The sequence below is a fragment of the Mastomys coucha genome, unplaced genomic scaffold (assembly GCF_008632895.1).
Source record: "Mastomys coucha isolate ucsf_1 unplaced genomic scaffold, UCSF_Mcou_1 pScaffold5, whole genome shotgun sequence".
NCBI classification, from domain to species: Eukaryota; Metazoa; Chordata; class Mammalia; order Rodentia; family Muridae; genus Mastomys; species Mastomys coucha.
Window position 1 is genome coordinate 111126132 of NW_022196911.1, and position 15487 is coordinate 111141618.

At 50.9% G+C, this 15487-nt stretch overlaps 1 protein-coding gene across 1 annotated transcript in view; it reads left to right on the forward strand.

Moving 5' to 3' along the window:
- The window catches only part of Ttyh2 (tweety family member 2), a 46216-nt gene that overhangs the window by 25345 nt on the left and 5384 nt on the right, over positions 1-15487 (forward strand). The window contains exons 5-13 of the mRNA XM_031352952.1: positions 2763-2858; positions 3218-3290; positions 7713-7782; positions 8053-8108; positions 8797-8889; positions 9146-9238; positions 10367-10509; positions 11283-11468; positions 12219-12297. Of these exons, the coding sequence (XP_031208812.1) occupies positions 2763-2858; positions 3218-3290; positions 7713-7782; positions 8053-8108; positions 8797-8889; positions 9146-9238; positions 10367-10509; positions 11283-11468; positions 12219-12297 (889 nt within the window). The remainder of the gene's footprint in view (positions 1-2762; positions 2859-3217; positions 3291-7712; positions 7783-8052; positions 8109-8796; positions 8890-9145; positions 9239-10366; positions 10510-11282; positions 11469-12218; positions 12298-15487) is intronic.

Here is a 15487-nt window from a genome sequence, read left to right on the forward strand (position 1 = left end):
ACTCAGAAATCCACCTGTCTCTGCCTCCCAAGTGCTGGGATTAAAGGTGTGTGCCACCACTGCCCGGCAAAGAATTATTTATTTATTTTATGTATATGAGTACACTGTCCCTGTCTTTAGACACACCAGGAAAAGCATCAGATCCCATTACACTTGGTTGTGAGCCACCATGTGGTTGCTGGGAATTGAACTCAGGACCTCTGGAAGAGCAGTCAGTGCTCTTCACCACTGAGCCATCTCTCTAAAATTGATTTATTTTATATATATATGAATACACTGTAGCTATCTTCAGACACACCAGAAGGGCATCAGATTCCATTACAGATGGTTGTGAGCTACCATCTGGTTGCTGGGAATTGAACTCAGGACCTCTGGAAGAACAGTCAATCAGTGCTCTTAACCCCTGAGCCATCCCTCCATCCCTGGATTTCCTACAGATGGGAGAAAAGACAGAAGGAGCAACCAGTCTTTAGGTTGGGAGGGCAGAACACATGTTTTAGACAGTGCATGGGATAGGGGGGACCTATGTCCCTGGAAGGAAGGAAAACAGGGTTCCCGCACAGCTTCCAGAAATCTCAGCTACCACGTGTCTCCACCTTCTAACCTGCAGTATAGGACGTAACGCTAAGTACATCCCAAAGTTCTTTCAACTCTGACTCTAAGAACACTGGCTCCTTGGTGACCTCCAGCAAGTGACAAGCCAGCTCTATCCATGTCCCAAAGCTGCAGCCCCATTCCTGGGACCCCAGAGACCTGCTATGGAGTAGCCGCTACTCTGGTTGGAGCTGAGGGTTTCGATTAAGCCCCTGCTTATAAACATCGAACCTCCATTCCCAAAGACAGCATCCTATTTGGCTTCTGGGAATGTCCAGCCTGCTCCATCTTCCTCAGAGCTTCTTGTCATTTCCTGCCAGTTCCATCGTGGCCTACTTACACCCCAAGGCCCAGTCTTCAGCACCACATACGATGTGTGGTGGGGCACACCCCTAATCCCAGCACTTGGAAGGCGAAGGCCGAAGAACCACAAGTTTTTTTTTTCTTTTAGATATTTTCTTTATTTACATGTAAATTTCTCCATTCCCAGTTTCCCCTCCAAAAAACAAAGAAACAAACAAAAACAACAAAAACAAACCCCTGTTGCCTCCCACTTCCCCATGCCTGACATAGCACTCTGGACTCTGAACCACAAGTTAAAGGTCCTCCTTGGCTACGTTGAGAGTTTGAAGCCATCCTGAAATACATAAGACCCTCCTGTCTTTTTAAAAAGTGACAAAAGGTGTATGCCAGTCTCTAGCTGGCACAGGACAGGATTTTTCCAGAAGCTCCGTAGGGAGTCTAAAGGCTAGATGGGATCCCAGGATATCCTGACCAGAGCTCCATCCGAATTCCCTGATGGTCAAGAGCGAGCCTTCTCACACAGGCATCCTGACACCAAGCTCAGTTCTTGGTGCAAATGTTGGTTGAACAAACCTCTGCACACTACCCTGTGTGTTGCACACAGGCTAGATGCGCAAGATGGGAGGCCTCAGGGAAGACAGACAGGCAGACATCCATCAAAGAAGAGGGCCTCTCGGATCTCTGACTGTAATGTCAGGCCTTACTAAATCTGTTCTCTGAGGGTTCTAGAATCAAAGCAGAGGAGATGGGAGCTGCCTGATAGGTGGGAGGGAGCTGCAGAAACAGAGCTGTGTGGTCCCCTGTGGACGCCTTAAACCACGTATATCAGAGTTTATTAAAACCTGGGCCAGGCAGTGGTGGTGCATGCCTTTAATCCCAGCACTTGGGAGGCAGAGGCAGGTGGATTTCTGAGTTCGAGGCCAGCCTGGTCTACAGAGTGAGTTCCAGGACAGCCCAGGGCTACACAGAAAAAACCTGTCTCGAAAAACCAAAAAAAAAAAAAAAAAAAAAACAAAACAAAACAAAAAAAAACAACAACAACAACAAAACCTTGGATATGGCTGGAGAGATGGCTCAGCAGTTAAGAGCACTGGCTGCTCTTCCAGAGGTCCTGAGTTCAATTCCCAGCAACCCCATGGTTGGCTCACAACCATCTGTAATGGGATCCGATGCCTTCTTCTGGTATGTCTGAAGAGAATGACAGACAGTGACCATATACTCATGTATTTAAAATAAATAAATAAATCTTTAAAAAAACAAACAAACGAACATGGGCAGAAGGGTAGGGATATAGTTCAATGGCAGACCTCTTGTTAGCATGCATGAGGCCCTGGACTTGTTCCCGAACAAGTTATGAAAAATAGTAATATTAAGTAAACCGAAACGTCTGTATCCTTTGTGGGAGTGGGCCGGGTGTGTTTGCTAAATAGCCCAGGCTGCCCTGGAACTTGAAAGAATGCGGATTCCGGGTGTGGCTTCCATTTTTTTCTCTTACATAATTCATATCTCAGGCTCTTAGTAGGCTTGTTTTTCTTTCCTTAGGTCCTTAGTAGGTGGCTGTGAGTAGTGGCAGATAGACAATATAGATGTAGATGTTTCCCGCTGTGATGGGAAGTTCCAGTCCTCTGTGCTGGCCTAGGTATAGTCCACCAGATGGTTAAGGCCTGCATTAGGAGAGTTCAGCCTCGCCCAGATAAAAATGAAGGTGTAGTTGCTTCAGCCCCCGAGGACCCTCAGCCTGTGCTCCCATTGGTCTGGGCTACTGTTCCGGTCTCCCCAGAGCAGCAGGCAGGCAGTTCTGCTCTGCCACCCTCATGCGGGCAGTTCTACTCTGTCACCCTCATGCTGTCTTTGCCTCCACCCAGGTGGCTGTCCTACCTCCTGCTTTTCATCCTGGACCTGGTCATCTGCCTTGTCACCTGCCTGGGACTGGCCAGGCGCTCCAAGTGTCTCCTAGCCTCGTGAGTAGCCCCGTTTATGGTCCTGAAGCAAATAGTCGGGCTGGGGGCCACCTATCGAGGGAGTTGAGGCCATAGCCAGACCCTGAAAGTGATGGTAGCCAGGATGCCCCTCCGCAGCACTCAGCTCCCCTGCAGGCAGGGCTCCTTGGGTGTCTGCGCTGTCACAGCTGGGTCAACCAGAGCATTGGGATCCACAGACCCTCTCCTAGGATTGAGCAGAGGTGAGGTCGGGGTGGGGGTTCGTGTAGAGCATGATGGGGCTCTGCCTGGGAGGAAGGGTGTTGAATTTAGGTAAGATGACTGCTGTCCAAAAGACGCCCTCCTGTCACATTGCAAAAGAGTGTCTGCCTCTCTCCTAGCATGCTGTGCTCTGGAATACTGACCCTGATTCTCAGCTGGGCTTCCCTGGCTGCTGATGCTGCTGCAGCAGTGGTAAGTGAAGGGGATTGTGGGTAGCTGGTCTGGCCAGGACAGTCTGTTGGCTCAGTCCCTTACCCACTATCCCAGAGTCTCAGGACTAGAGAGGCTTAGATTACTTGGTCCAGGCTTAGAGACAGGAAGGGGTTTGTTCAGAGTTACAGGGCTTCGGGGACAGAGCCAAGACGAGAGACAGTCTGCTTGTTTGGGCATGCAGAGAACTAGGGGGTGGCCAACTCGCTTCCAGGGGGCATGAAGCGCTGACCTGAAGGAAGCTCAATGGGTTCCTTCAGCTGCTGCCTGACACACGTACATAGAAGGTGGCATCTTTTACCTTCTGTCCCTGCAGCCTGGTCACCCTTACACTTGTGTCTCTGTGTGTGTGTTGCTGTGTGCCTGTGTGAAGATGCATGCTTGTACAACTGCACATGAGCTGGGAAAGACCCATTTTACTAGGTGACACCAAGGCACCACGCTGATCTGAGGGCTGTAGCCAACCTGTGCTCTGCACCTGCCATTCCCTACCCACACCAAGCCTGGTGTCCCTGGGGGTGGCTTGAGCATTCTTTCAAGCCCACAGAATAAATGGCTCCTGGTGCCACCTGGCTCTGACACTCTCGAGAGAGCCTTATTCAGAAGTGCTAAGGAGCCAGTTCTGGTGATACAAACCTATGGCTCCAGTTAGTCTGGAGACTGAGGCAGGCGGATTGCAAATTAAAAGCCCATCTGAACTACAGAATGAGTTTAAGGACAGTCTGATCAACTTATTATGGCCCTGTCTTAAAAAGGGGGCTGGAGAGCTGACTCAGCAGTTAAAAATACCTGATGCTCTTACAGAGGATGCAGGTTCCCATTCTGGTACCCACAAGGTGGCTTGCAATCATCCAACAACTCCAATTCTAGGGGATCTGATGTCCTCTTCTGACTTCCAAGGACACTAGACACACAGGTGGCGTGGCGCACACATGCATACACATACATACACATACAAACATGCACATGCTACCTCATATACATAAATCTACAACGGGGACGAGTGGGACTGGGAACATAGCTCAGCGGCAGAATGCTTGCCAGAATGTAAGAAAGCTGCAGGCTTGAGCTCTAGTACTGTAGCAGGGGGTCGGGAGGACTGGGGGTGCTCAGTTAACAAGATGCTTGCTGACACAGGCCTAGCCCTGGTTTTAGTCCTCAGCACAGCATCAACTGCCTATGATCCCACCCATTATCCTCCCAGCACTTGGGGGCATTAGAAACACAGGGGTTGTCAGTTTAAGGGTTACCTGAGCCCCTAATCCCAAAGCAAATAAAAACAAAAGGAAATGGATATGTCTCATCTCCCCTTTTCATGCTGTGACCACATACGAGGAAAAAAGACGGTGCTAAAGTCCAGGCTGTGCTCAAAGCACCCTGGCAGCGTTTGGAGGTTGTAAACAGTGTGGGGAGGGGCTCTGCTCCCCAGAGTGATGGGCACAGCTGCGTGGCTGGCAGCCTCTTCTGCAGAGACAAGTGCAGGCCCAAGGAAGCTTTCCGTGCTATGAGCCGGGTCCCACTTCTGGCAGCCTCTGCCTTTTGAAGGAGCAATAGCATCCAGCTTGCCACCGTGACCACCCCTTGGGAGCTGGCTTCCTCCCAGTGGGGGCTTCTCCCACCAAGCATCTTGCCTGCCGTTTAAGGAACCAATAGGCCGTTTTATCTGCAGCCGGGTACTGTGGAATGCCGGGGAGCTGGGAGCCATGCCAGTTCCCTAATTCCTTTACTCAGGCCCTTGTGCGGGAGAGGCGGGCGTGAGGGCACTGAATGGGCCTTTGACAGAGCTGAGGCTGCTGTAGCATTTTAATAGGAAGAGGGGTATGGAGGAGCTGCGGGGGGGGGGAGGGCACCAGCTGTCAAGGGGTCATTGTGCAAAGTTTTTGTGTTCCTCCCCTGCCGCCCTGCCCTCTGAGGCTTATTTTGAGGGCAGTGGGGCCAGATTCACACCATCACCCTTCCCCCAACCTGCCCAGCAGGCAGGACATCTACAGTATGGCCTCTGAGATGTTCCAGGGCATGCGGAGCGGAGGGAAGGTGGGAACTGGGGAGCCAAGCTCAGAGCCTTCTGACCCGTGGCCTGTGCCCTCCCTGCTGGCTTTCCTGGCATCCTGGTATAGTCAGTAATGAGCCACAGAGAAATTTTAGGAGCTCTTCTGGCCCAGGAGAGGCAATACCAAGAAGGAAGAGGGCAGGAGGTTGGTGGGGAGGTGCCATGGGTGCTTTGGCTGCAGCAGACATGACAAAACACTCCCAGAACATTCAGGCCTGAAGGGCAGCAGGCCCACCTCCTGAGCCAGAGGCAGGGGCATAGCTGCTATAGCCCCCAGCCTTGGCCATGCCATCCTTTCATTCCTTCCTAGCAGCAGAACCTCTGGAAAGTTACTGGTGTTCTCTGTGCCTCAGTTTTCTCCTGTGTAAAATGGGGAGAATAATAGTTCCTGGTGCCTCAAAGGGCACATGGGGGCTGTTCAGTGTAGCAGCCATCTTGGCTTCTGATACAGTTCTCACCATGTGAGCATCATAAGGATGACCCCTTCAGACAGTCAGGAACTTCCTGCAGGCTCAGTCTGGGCCAGTCTCTGGGCAGCTTCTCCTACCCACCTAACTGGTGCTGGGTGCTCTCTGCCCCTCCTCCACCCCATTCAACATCAAACAAATAATGTATGGACAAATACATGCATACATGTGTGGATGTATACGTACCCCCACACTGCACACGTACATACATACATATGTCACCTTCGTTGATAGATTTGGCTCCTCACAGCAAGCCATGTATCCCACGATATCTGAACACGCTTTCTCTCCTGGCTTTAGCAGAGAAAGAAGAGAAGCCTCAACATTGGCGAAACCTCACACAGAAGTTCCTAGTTCCCCCTCTTTGGAGCCTGGTTTTCCTGAGGTGTGACTCAAACACAGTGGCCTTATTCCGTTTCCCGAGGCAACCCTAGCCTGGCTTCCCATCTCTGCTACTCCAGCCAAGAGATGAGGGTATGCTCCCAGGCCTGCTGGCTCTGCATCTCTATTGATAATAATAGGCCAGCTGATTTATTATGTATGTTGGTGGTTTTGTATATAAAACCCTTCTCCATGGTCTTGAGTGCCTGTAGATGGTTTCATATGTTGGGGGAAGGATAATCGTGTTTGTGTGGGAGAGGAGATGAATGTTGGGGTACTCTGGAGAGGTTTTGAATCCTGAGGAGCCTATTGCTCTCCAACACCCACCCTCCAACCCCACCTCCCCCCCCACACACACATATTTTTTACTCTCAGTCTCAAGACACAAACACATACCCCTGATACGTACCAATCGTAGAACTGCGTCTGTACCTAGTAAGAGCTCAAATCCTATCGATTTGATGCCTGAGGGGTGATACCTTGGACGGACAGAGTACTCCTCATGTTACAGGACCGCCTGAAGGAGTCCCATGCTCAGGGATCATGCATCAGAGAAACACATACTAAGGTGGCCCCTGAGTGTGTGCCATAGGAGGAAGAGCTTGCCCTGACTGCTCTGAAAGCTGGGGTACCCCATTTTCCCAGTTCTCCATGGCACAGTGTCAGATCTGGGTTCAGGACAACCTCGGACACTTCTCAGACCTCAGGAGTCACTTAGTCAGACTGGGGGCCAGTCCTATACTGACTCCCTGCCTCTGGTCTCTTGGAAATCTGCCCCAAAGGCTCCAAGATGAACTGCCCAGCCACACCCTTCAGAAGACAAGTCAGAGCCGTGTGTGTGTGTGTGTGTGTGTGTGTGTGTGTGTGTGTGTGTGTGTGTGTTAGCACATACCTTTAATCCTAGCACACAGGAAGCAGAGAGCAAGTGGGCAAGTGGGTCTCTGAGTTCAAGGCCAGCCTGATCTACATAGTGAGCTCTGAGACAGCCAGAGCTACGTAGTTAGACCCTGTGTTTTTGGTTGGGGGTGGGGGGGGGGTGAATTAGGGTCCTTCCATGGTTTGGCCACCAGAGTGTACAGAGCTTGACAGTTGCAAGAAAACAGTTAAAAAGAACAAATAAGCCTGGGAGCAAAGGAATTCTTACTCCAGACACACCCCTGCAGCTGTGCCCCTCACCCCTGCAAAGATCCCCAGCCTCCTGGGTTATCCGTCCCTGAAAATGCACTCAGAAGTAAGAGGTCACAGTCTAGAAGACTTACCTGTAGTCATCTGTAAGGTGAATGGTGTCATCATGTCTCCACCACAGAGAAGACCACTCGGTAGCTTGTCTAAGGTGATAGGTAAGGACAGAGGCAGGATTCAAACCCAGAAATCTGGCTCCCAGTCTCTCTTCTGCCCTAGAATGAGGTAGAGGTCAAAGTGGCCAGGGCAGCAGGAGCCAGGCTCACTCCCCTCAGTGCTTGGGACTCTGACCTTCCGCTACCCGCTCTTGTCTCCATGACTCAGGGCACCAGTGACTTCTGCATGGCTCCTGACATCTACATCCTGAACAACACACGGAGCCAGTTCAGTTCAGGTAATGTCCTCTGGGGCCACTGTCCCTAGAGCCATTCATTCCCTGAGCTCAGGCTAAGCCCATATGACCCAACTACCTATACTTTACCTCTAACTTTAGTCACCCAGCGTCTCCCTACACCAGACTTAGGTTTCTCTAGACCACTGGGCCACTTCCTAGAAGACTGCCTCCATCAGGACCTTGAAGGGAAGGGGGAGCGGGCTGGACCACTGAGCGGGCAGAGGGTCTGTTTCCTGGGAGCTTCCTGACACTGATGCTGTTGCCTTGCAGAGGTGACTCGGTACTACCTCCATTGCAGCCAGAGCCTAATCAGCCCCTTCCAGCAGGTAGGTACAGCCACCAATCCAACCCTCACCCATCCCACAGCCCCTCATCTCTGGATCTCCCTCTCCCTGGACCCTGAGCCACACCATGTACCAAGATGGTAGACAGCCGGGCCTTGCTTCACGTGGTCCTCTTTTGGCCACTCTCTGAAGAGGGCTTTGCTCTTGGTTACTCCATTCTATCCCTTTTCCTCACGAGCATGCACCTCCCTGGAGAGCTGGTTACTCTGCCAGTGTTGGGCAAGAGGTAGGGGGAAGTCCCAAGACTGCATTTCTCACAAGCTCCCTGGCAAGGTCTGTGGTGTTTGTCTGAGGACCACATCTGAGAAGGGAGAAGCATGAGGACTGTGGGGCTCTTTAAAGCTAAAGGGATGTGGGAAAGATATCTTAGGTGGGAGGAGCGTATTCATGCCCTAGCAGCTGGGTTGACCAGATGGTTAGAAGTCTGAATGCTGGGGAACAACTTCCCTCTCTGAGTCAAGGTCCTCTGGTGTTCTGAAACCAACAGGATCCAATTTGTTATGCCTGTCCCCTTCAGAGTCCAAGGAGCCCTTTATAGTGTGTACAACCTGCCCAGACACTCCTGTGTATTTGCCTGGTGGTAATGTGGGTATAGGAGGACCAGCCTCCTGGTAACTGTGGGACTTCTGGGAAATGGATTCTCACGGAAGTCTGTGATCTCTCCACACAGTCATTGACCAACTTCCAGCGCTCACTGACCACCATGCAGATCCAAGTTGTAGGCCTGCTGCAGTTTGCCGTGCCCCTTTTCCCTACAGCGGAGGTAAGGGAGCTGCCGCTCGCAGCAGCAGTGTCGGGAGGAAGGAAGCCATAGCTGAACCCCACCTCCCAGCCACCCTTGTGCCTGTACCCCTGCCAGGTTTGGGTGAGCATTCTACCAGCTATGCATCCCTCACTTCCCTGTGGTCAGCCCTTCCCTTCCATCGAAAGGCCTCTTTGGGCATCAGCTCTCTCTAATCTTGTGTGCACGCCCTCCCTGGCTGCTCACTCTGCCATCTTTTTCGCTCTTCCTACTTTAGAAAGACCTTCTTGGCATCCAGGTTCTGCTAAACAACTCTGAGACCAGCCTGCACCAGTTGACCGCCATGTTGGATTGCCGAGGGCTGCACAAGGTACCGGGTGACCAACTGTGGAGGGTGTGGGGTACACCAGCAGGGTACATTTTCCCAGAGAGAAGCCAGCAAAGACCCAAGGAAAGGACTACCAGAGTTCCCTTAAGGCCCAGACATGAGGCTAAAGCCGAGTAGTGGGAAGTGAAAGGAGGTGCCTTGGTTCTTGGTTTCTCTGATGGATGGATGGATGAGGAGGAGCACCCTATCAAAGGAACTTTGGGTAGGAACCTAGGAGGTTAGTTTTAGAACATTGAAAGACTCTGGTTTAAATGATGACTCTATAGTTATCTACTGCCTAGACTCCTGGCCATCTGGTCAACCCATCCTTCTCCCCATCTTACAAGTCAGGGTTTCAATCTCATTGCCAGGATGTAATGTACCAGACATGTTGATGCATGCTTGTGCTTAGAGGTGGATGTAGGAGGATTGTGACTTTAAGACTACTTGCACTGTATAGTAAAGTCATGTCTCAGAGAGAGACAGAGGGTGGCAGGAGCCATGTAGAGTGGCACATGCTTTTGATACCCAGATCTTGGGAGGCAAAGCTAGATGGATCTCATGTGAGTTCCAGTCTAGCTAGGGCTACATAGTAAGGTCCTGTCTTAAAAAAACAAACACAAAACTAACTTTATACAGTAATGCAAGGCACACTAAGGGTATGTGAGCACCTCACCTCCAAGCAGTGAGCCGATGTATCTCAGCATTTTCCACAATCTCTATAGACTTAGAATAAACACATGTATTGGTCCATGTATACTCATACTCACACACAAATCATATACACTTATACATACTTATATATAAAATAATAAACATTTTCTAAAATGAAAGGGTTTTGGATATAACCTGTTTCCAGTTCTACAACTAGCCACCCCCCTCATCTGTTTAGTTTGAGATCAGTCTCCAGTGTCTGGGACACAGTAGGAGGTCAGCAAATCCTTGTCCCAAGGAGTCTGTCAGGTAGCTCCAGAGAGGTGACCCTAAAAGGAAGAGGAAGGTGCTTTAGGTGGGAAGCTACCAGGAGATTTATAGGTACAGGCAGGGAGCAGAGAGGCTTCCAAAGAAGGGCTCAGACCCCGGGCTTTGCCACCCACCCATCCCTCTGCAATAACATATCCATTTTCCCAGGACTACCTGGACGCCGTCACTGGCATCTGCTATGATGGCATTGAGGGCTTGCTCTTCCTTGGTCTCTTCTCCCTCTTGGCTGCCCTGGCTTTCTCCACCCTGACTTGTGCTGGACCTCGAGCCTGGAAACACTTCATCAACAGGTAGGGTACCAGAAAGGCGGGACCCACCCCCATCCCAGCAGTATGGAAGACTTCTGCAGGGGATACCAATGAGCTGGTCACCTGAGACAAAAGAGGGCGGCAGAGGGTCCAGCATTCAGCCTCTGCAGGCTGGCTGGATTTCCCTGAGAGTTAAAATAGATCCCTGCAAAAGTAACTGAGCCAAAGATGGCGACAACCCTCCTGACACCGTGCCCAGTATCCTGGGCAAGACTTTGCAAAGTGACATAATGAGAGAGAGGCCCCAAGAAATAGCAGGGAGGATCAAAGATATTACTGCCAAGATGGAATTTTCAGGCTCCTTAGGGAGAGAGAGACAAAGATAAGGTAGGATTTCAGGACCTCATGGATGGACAAAAGGGAGCGAGTGGACCACCTTCCCACACCCACGTGTTCAGCCAGTATGGTGCGCTGTCTGGAAGAGGTGGGCTTAGAATTGGGGTCAGGTGCAGTAAGTCGTGCCTCTGAGAACCACGCTTTTGTAGATGCTCAAGGAGATGCATATGGCCTGAGCCTATACTAGGAAGAGAGATTGGGGGCGGTGGTGGCGCACGCCTTTAGTCCCAGCACTTGGGAGGCAGAGGCAGGTGGATTTCTGAGTTCGAGGACAGCCAGGGCTACACAGAGAAACCCTGTCTCAAAAAAAAAAAAAGAAAAGAAAAGAAAAGAAAAGAAAAGAGATTGGGAGCATAGTAGGACCCCATGGCTTTGAGCCTCACCCCTAATGGCTGGCCGGCTTCTACATCTTGTTCTAGGGGCAGAGACTATGATGACATCGACGACGATGACCCTTTCAATCCCCAGGCTCGGCGCATCGCGGCCCACAACCCCACGAGGGGGCAGCTGCACAGTTTCTGCAGCTACAGCAGCGGCCTCGGCAGCCAGTGCAGCCTTCAGCCTCCCACCCAGACCATCTCCAATGCCCCCGTCTCTGAGTACATGTACGCACAGTAGGGCCCCTGAGTCTCTCACACCCTGGCTGGGCTGCAGTGAGGCTGGATTTGTAGACAGAGCATTTTGGTCCCCAGAAACCCGGGGAAGGAAGGGCACCAGAGGCCACACCTGATCTTCCCGACTGTAGCCCACAATGCCTGATGGGAGCATCTAGCCCCCCTCCACTGCCGTGTGTGCTGGGCCACAGGTGTCAAGCCATGAACCACAGCCGCCAGGTCAATCCCAGGCCTGAGATGCTGCACTTCTCCAAACCATTCTTCCCCTCGAATATCTCCCTTCTTAGCTCCCTTCTCCCTGGCCCCCCTAGAGCAGTGGTTCCCACCCTGTGGGTCACGACCGCCAGACGGGTCACACACATATCAGATAACCTGCGTATCAGATATTTATGTCACGACTCATAACAATAGCAAAATTACAGTTATGAAGTAGCAACAAAAATAACTTTGTGGCTCTGGGTCACCACAGCATGAGGGTATGAAAGGGCCGAAGCATCAGGAAGGTTGAGAACCACTGCCCTAGAGTATTCGTTCCTTTTGACTCCCCCTACACCTTGAGAGTCTCACACTGTAAACCAAACTGTCTTCAGCCTCCCGTGTGTGGGATGGCAGGTGTGAGCCACCACGCCCACGTCAGTTTCCTTTGTAGTCCTACCCACAATCCTTCCATCATACCCACCACCCTCAACTCCCACGATCTCGAGTTCACGCACACATCTCCAATCTCCTCTTGGCCCACAGGAACCAGGCCATACTCTTTGGTGGGAACCCACGATACGAGAATGTGCCACTCATCGGGAGAGGTTCCCCTCCGCCCACAGTAAGTAGCCTTTTGTGGTCCAGTCTCTGTCCGGGACATAATCAAAGATAAAAGCTGTCAGTGCAATGTGTGATCCCCACAAGAAAGTAATAGCTCTGTTATCAAATAAGTGTTATAGCAGACTGCCACACATCATGACCCATCTGCTACTGTAAAGACACAAATCGATCTCGCCCTGTTAGATGGCCCTGGGCATGGCCCATTTCACAACTGTCCTTGAGATAAATGGCCTCTGTCTTCAAGCTAGAGGACCAGGGACAGCATTTGTCACACTGGCACTTCATAAATCCACCTGGTACTTAAGGTAGCCATGCTCGGTTGACCATTGTTTTAGCTCATAGGGAAGGGAAAAACAAATTTCTCACATGTGAGAGCCAGCAGGCTCCAGCTTAGAGCCAGGCACCTAAGCATTCACGGGAGATTGTAGAACACACGTGCACACACACACACACACACACACACACACACACAACACACACAACTGTCTTCTGTGATGATGACCTTTATATAGCCTCAAGAAACACTCCTGGGGCTAGGGGTGTGGATTGGTGGGTAGAGTCCCTGCCTAGCAAGCATAAAGCCTTGGGCTCCAACCCTAGCAACAAGTAAAACTTGGGTGTGGTGGTTTAAGAAGTTCCAGGTTACACAGAACAAGTTCAAGACCAGCCTGAGATATATGATTCCTTACTTCATAAAACTGAAAGAGAAAAGTATTATTCCTGCCCTGGAAGACCAGAAGGAAATTGCCTCGGCGTTGATTTGTTTGTTTGTGTAGTATGCATGGGTTGTTGTTTTTTGGCTTTCTGTGGGGTTTTGGGTTTTTGTTTTGTTTTGTTTTGTTTGTTTGCCTGCTGGTATGACTGTGCATCACAGGCATACCTGGCACCTGTAGAGGCCAGAGGAGGGCATCAGATCCCCCCCAGAACTGGAACTGAAGTTACAGATGGTTGTAAACCACCTTGTGGGTGCTGGGAATTGAGCCGGGATCCTCTTGAAGAGCAGCCAGTGTTTTTAACCTCTGAGCCATCTCTCCAGCTCCTCTTCCACCTTTTAAACAGGCTAGGGCTGAGCTAGCTCACTGGTGGGACACTTGCCTAACATGTCAGAGGTGCTGGATTTCCCCCTCAGGAGAAAAGTTCCCTATAGCAATTTTCCTAAAGAGGATAAATACAAGAGGAAAAGGAGGTCTCTTGTCCATCTGTCTGGCTTTTTTTTTTTTTTTTTTTTTTTTTTTTTTTTTTTTTTTTGGTTTTCCGAGACAGGGTTTCTCTGTGTATCCCTGGCTGTCCTGGAACTCACTCTGTAGTCCAGGCTGGCCTCGAACTCAGAAATCCACCTGCCTCTGCCTCCCAAGTGCTGGGATTAAAGGCGTGTGCCACCACCGCCTGGCTATCTTGCCTGTCCTAGTTTTCCTTCCACTGCCATGATAAACAACAGGTGACATGGAGGAAAAGATCTTACATGTCATCACCCTAGTCCATCACTGAGGGAGCTCAAGGCAGGAGCTGAAGCAGAAGCCATGGAAGACCACTGCTGATTGGCTTGCCCCCTTTAAACATTCATTTATTTTTTGTATGAGTACACTGTCCCTGTCTTCAGACACACCAGAAGAGGGCATCAGATCCTATTACAGATAATTGTGAGCCACCATGTGGTTGCTGGGAATTGAACTCAGGACCTCTGGAAGAGCAGTCGGTACTCTTAACCGCTGAGCCATCTCTCCAGCTCTCAGCCTGCTTTCTTACACAGCCCAAGACCACCTGCTCAGTGGTGGCGCCACACACTGTGGACTGAGCCCTCCCATGGCAATCGCCAATCAAGAAAATGACCCACAGACATGCCCACGGGCAGTACGATGGAGGCATTTTCTCGATTGAGCTTCCCTCTTCTCAGATGGCTCCTACTTAAGTTGCTGGAAAACTAAAAGCATGCTTCCCATTGCTGCTGTGTGTTTGTGGTCTCAAATAGCTGAAGATGACTTTGAACTCCTGACCCTCCTGCCTCCACCTTCTGGGGGCTGACGCTATAGCCTGTGCTGCTGTCTTCTCAATTGTTGTTGTACCAGGGCACACTTAAGAGATTCCCTTGGGTTCTGGTGCTAGGGCTTGAGCCAGGACCTTATGAGCTATTGCTGAGCTACGGAGCTGTAACCCTAGCTTTTTGTAATTTGTGCTTCCCTTTAATCCTGGGGCCTAACTCTAGTAGGCTGGCTTGGTGCTGTAGTGGCCTATCCAGGACAACTGCCACCAGTCACAGCCTTCCTCCACCCCCAGGACCACACCCGTGTGAGATCTGGGCCTCTTGCCTTCTCTACCACTTCCAACCGGTACCGGGGTTGGAGCCCAGGATGTGCTGGGTAGGTGGGATGCGGTGTGTTCCCAGGGTGGCATCCACAGAGCCCAGGATTATTGCTAAGGTAGAAACAGCCTGGACTCTGGTACCCAGGTGCCTGGGTTCAAATCCCAGCTTATACCATGTGGTCTCTGGGACCTGGGACATGGCCTCTGCCTCTCTGGCCTCAGTTCTCCTGTATGTAGAATGGGGACAGTAAAGACACTTGCCTGAGCACTGAAAGGGATGGCTCCTTAGATCATTATAAGAATGATTGTATGCACACACAGGAAGTGCCACACACACAGCAGGCTGGTTCTCTCCCTTTTCTTTCTTTCTTTTTTTAAAAACTTCTCCATGCAGGTGTGGCATTCGTAAGAAGAGACCAGAGTGGAAGTCTCTGGGGAGAGTGGGTAGACTTCTTGTCCAGCGTCTGCGCCCATGGAGGCGTTCTGCCTGCCCATCCATGTAGTTTCAAGGGGAACCACCGTTACAATAGAAATGCTCAGGGAAGTAGAACTGGGCGCTGGGAACCCAGGAACTGCACCGATGAGCATTTAGCAGCACCCTGGCCTGCCCGCTGCAAAGCCTATGTGACAAACCTTATTTTCCATTCCACGATTCCACCCAGCATTTTATCCCCAAAACCTTTTTTAATTTATTAATTTATTTATTATATGTGAGTACACTGTAGCTGTCTTCAGACACTCCAGAAGAGGGTGTCAGATCTCATTATGGATGGTTGTGAGCCACCATGTGGTTGCTGGGATTTGAACTCAGGACCTCTAGAAGACCAGTCAGTGCTCTTAACCTCTGTTTTTCCCAGCTTGTCGCCGGCCTGCCTCTCCATGCATGGTCC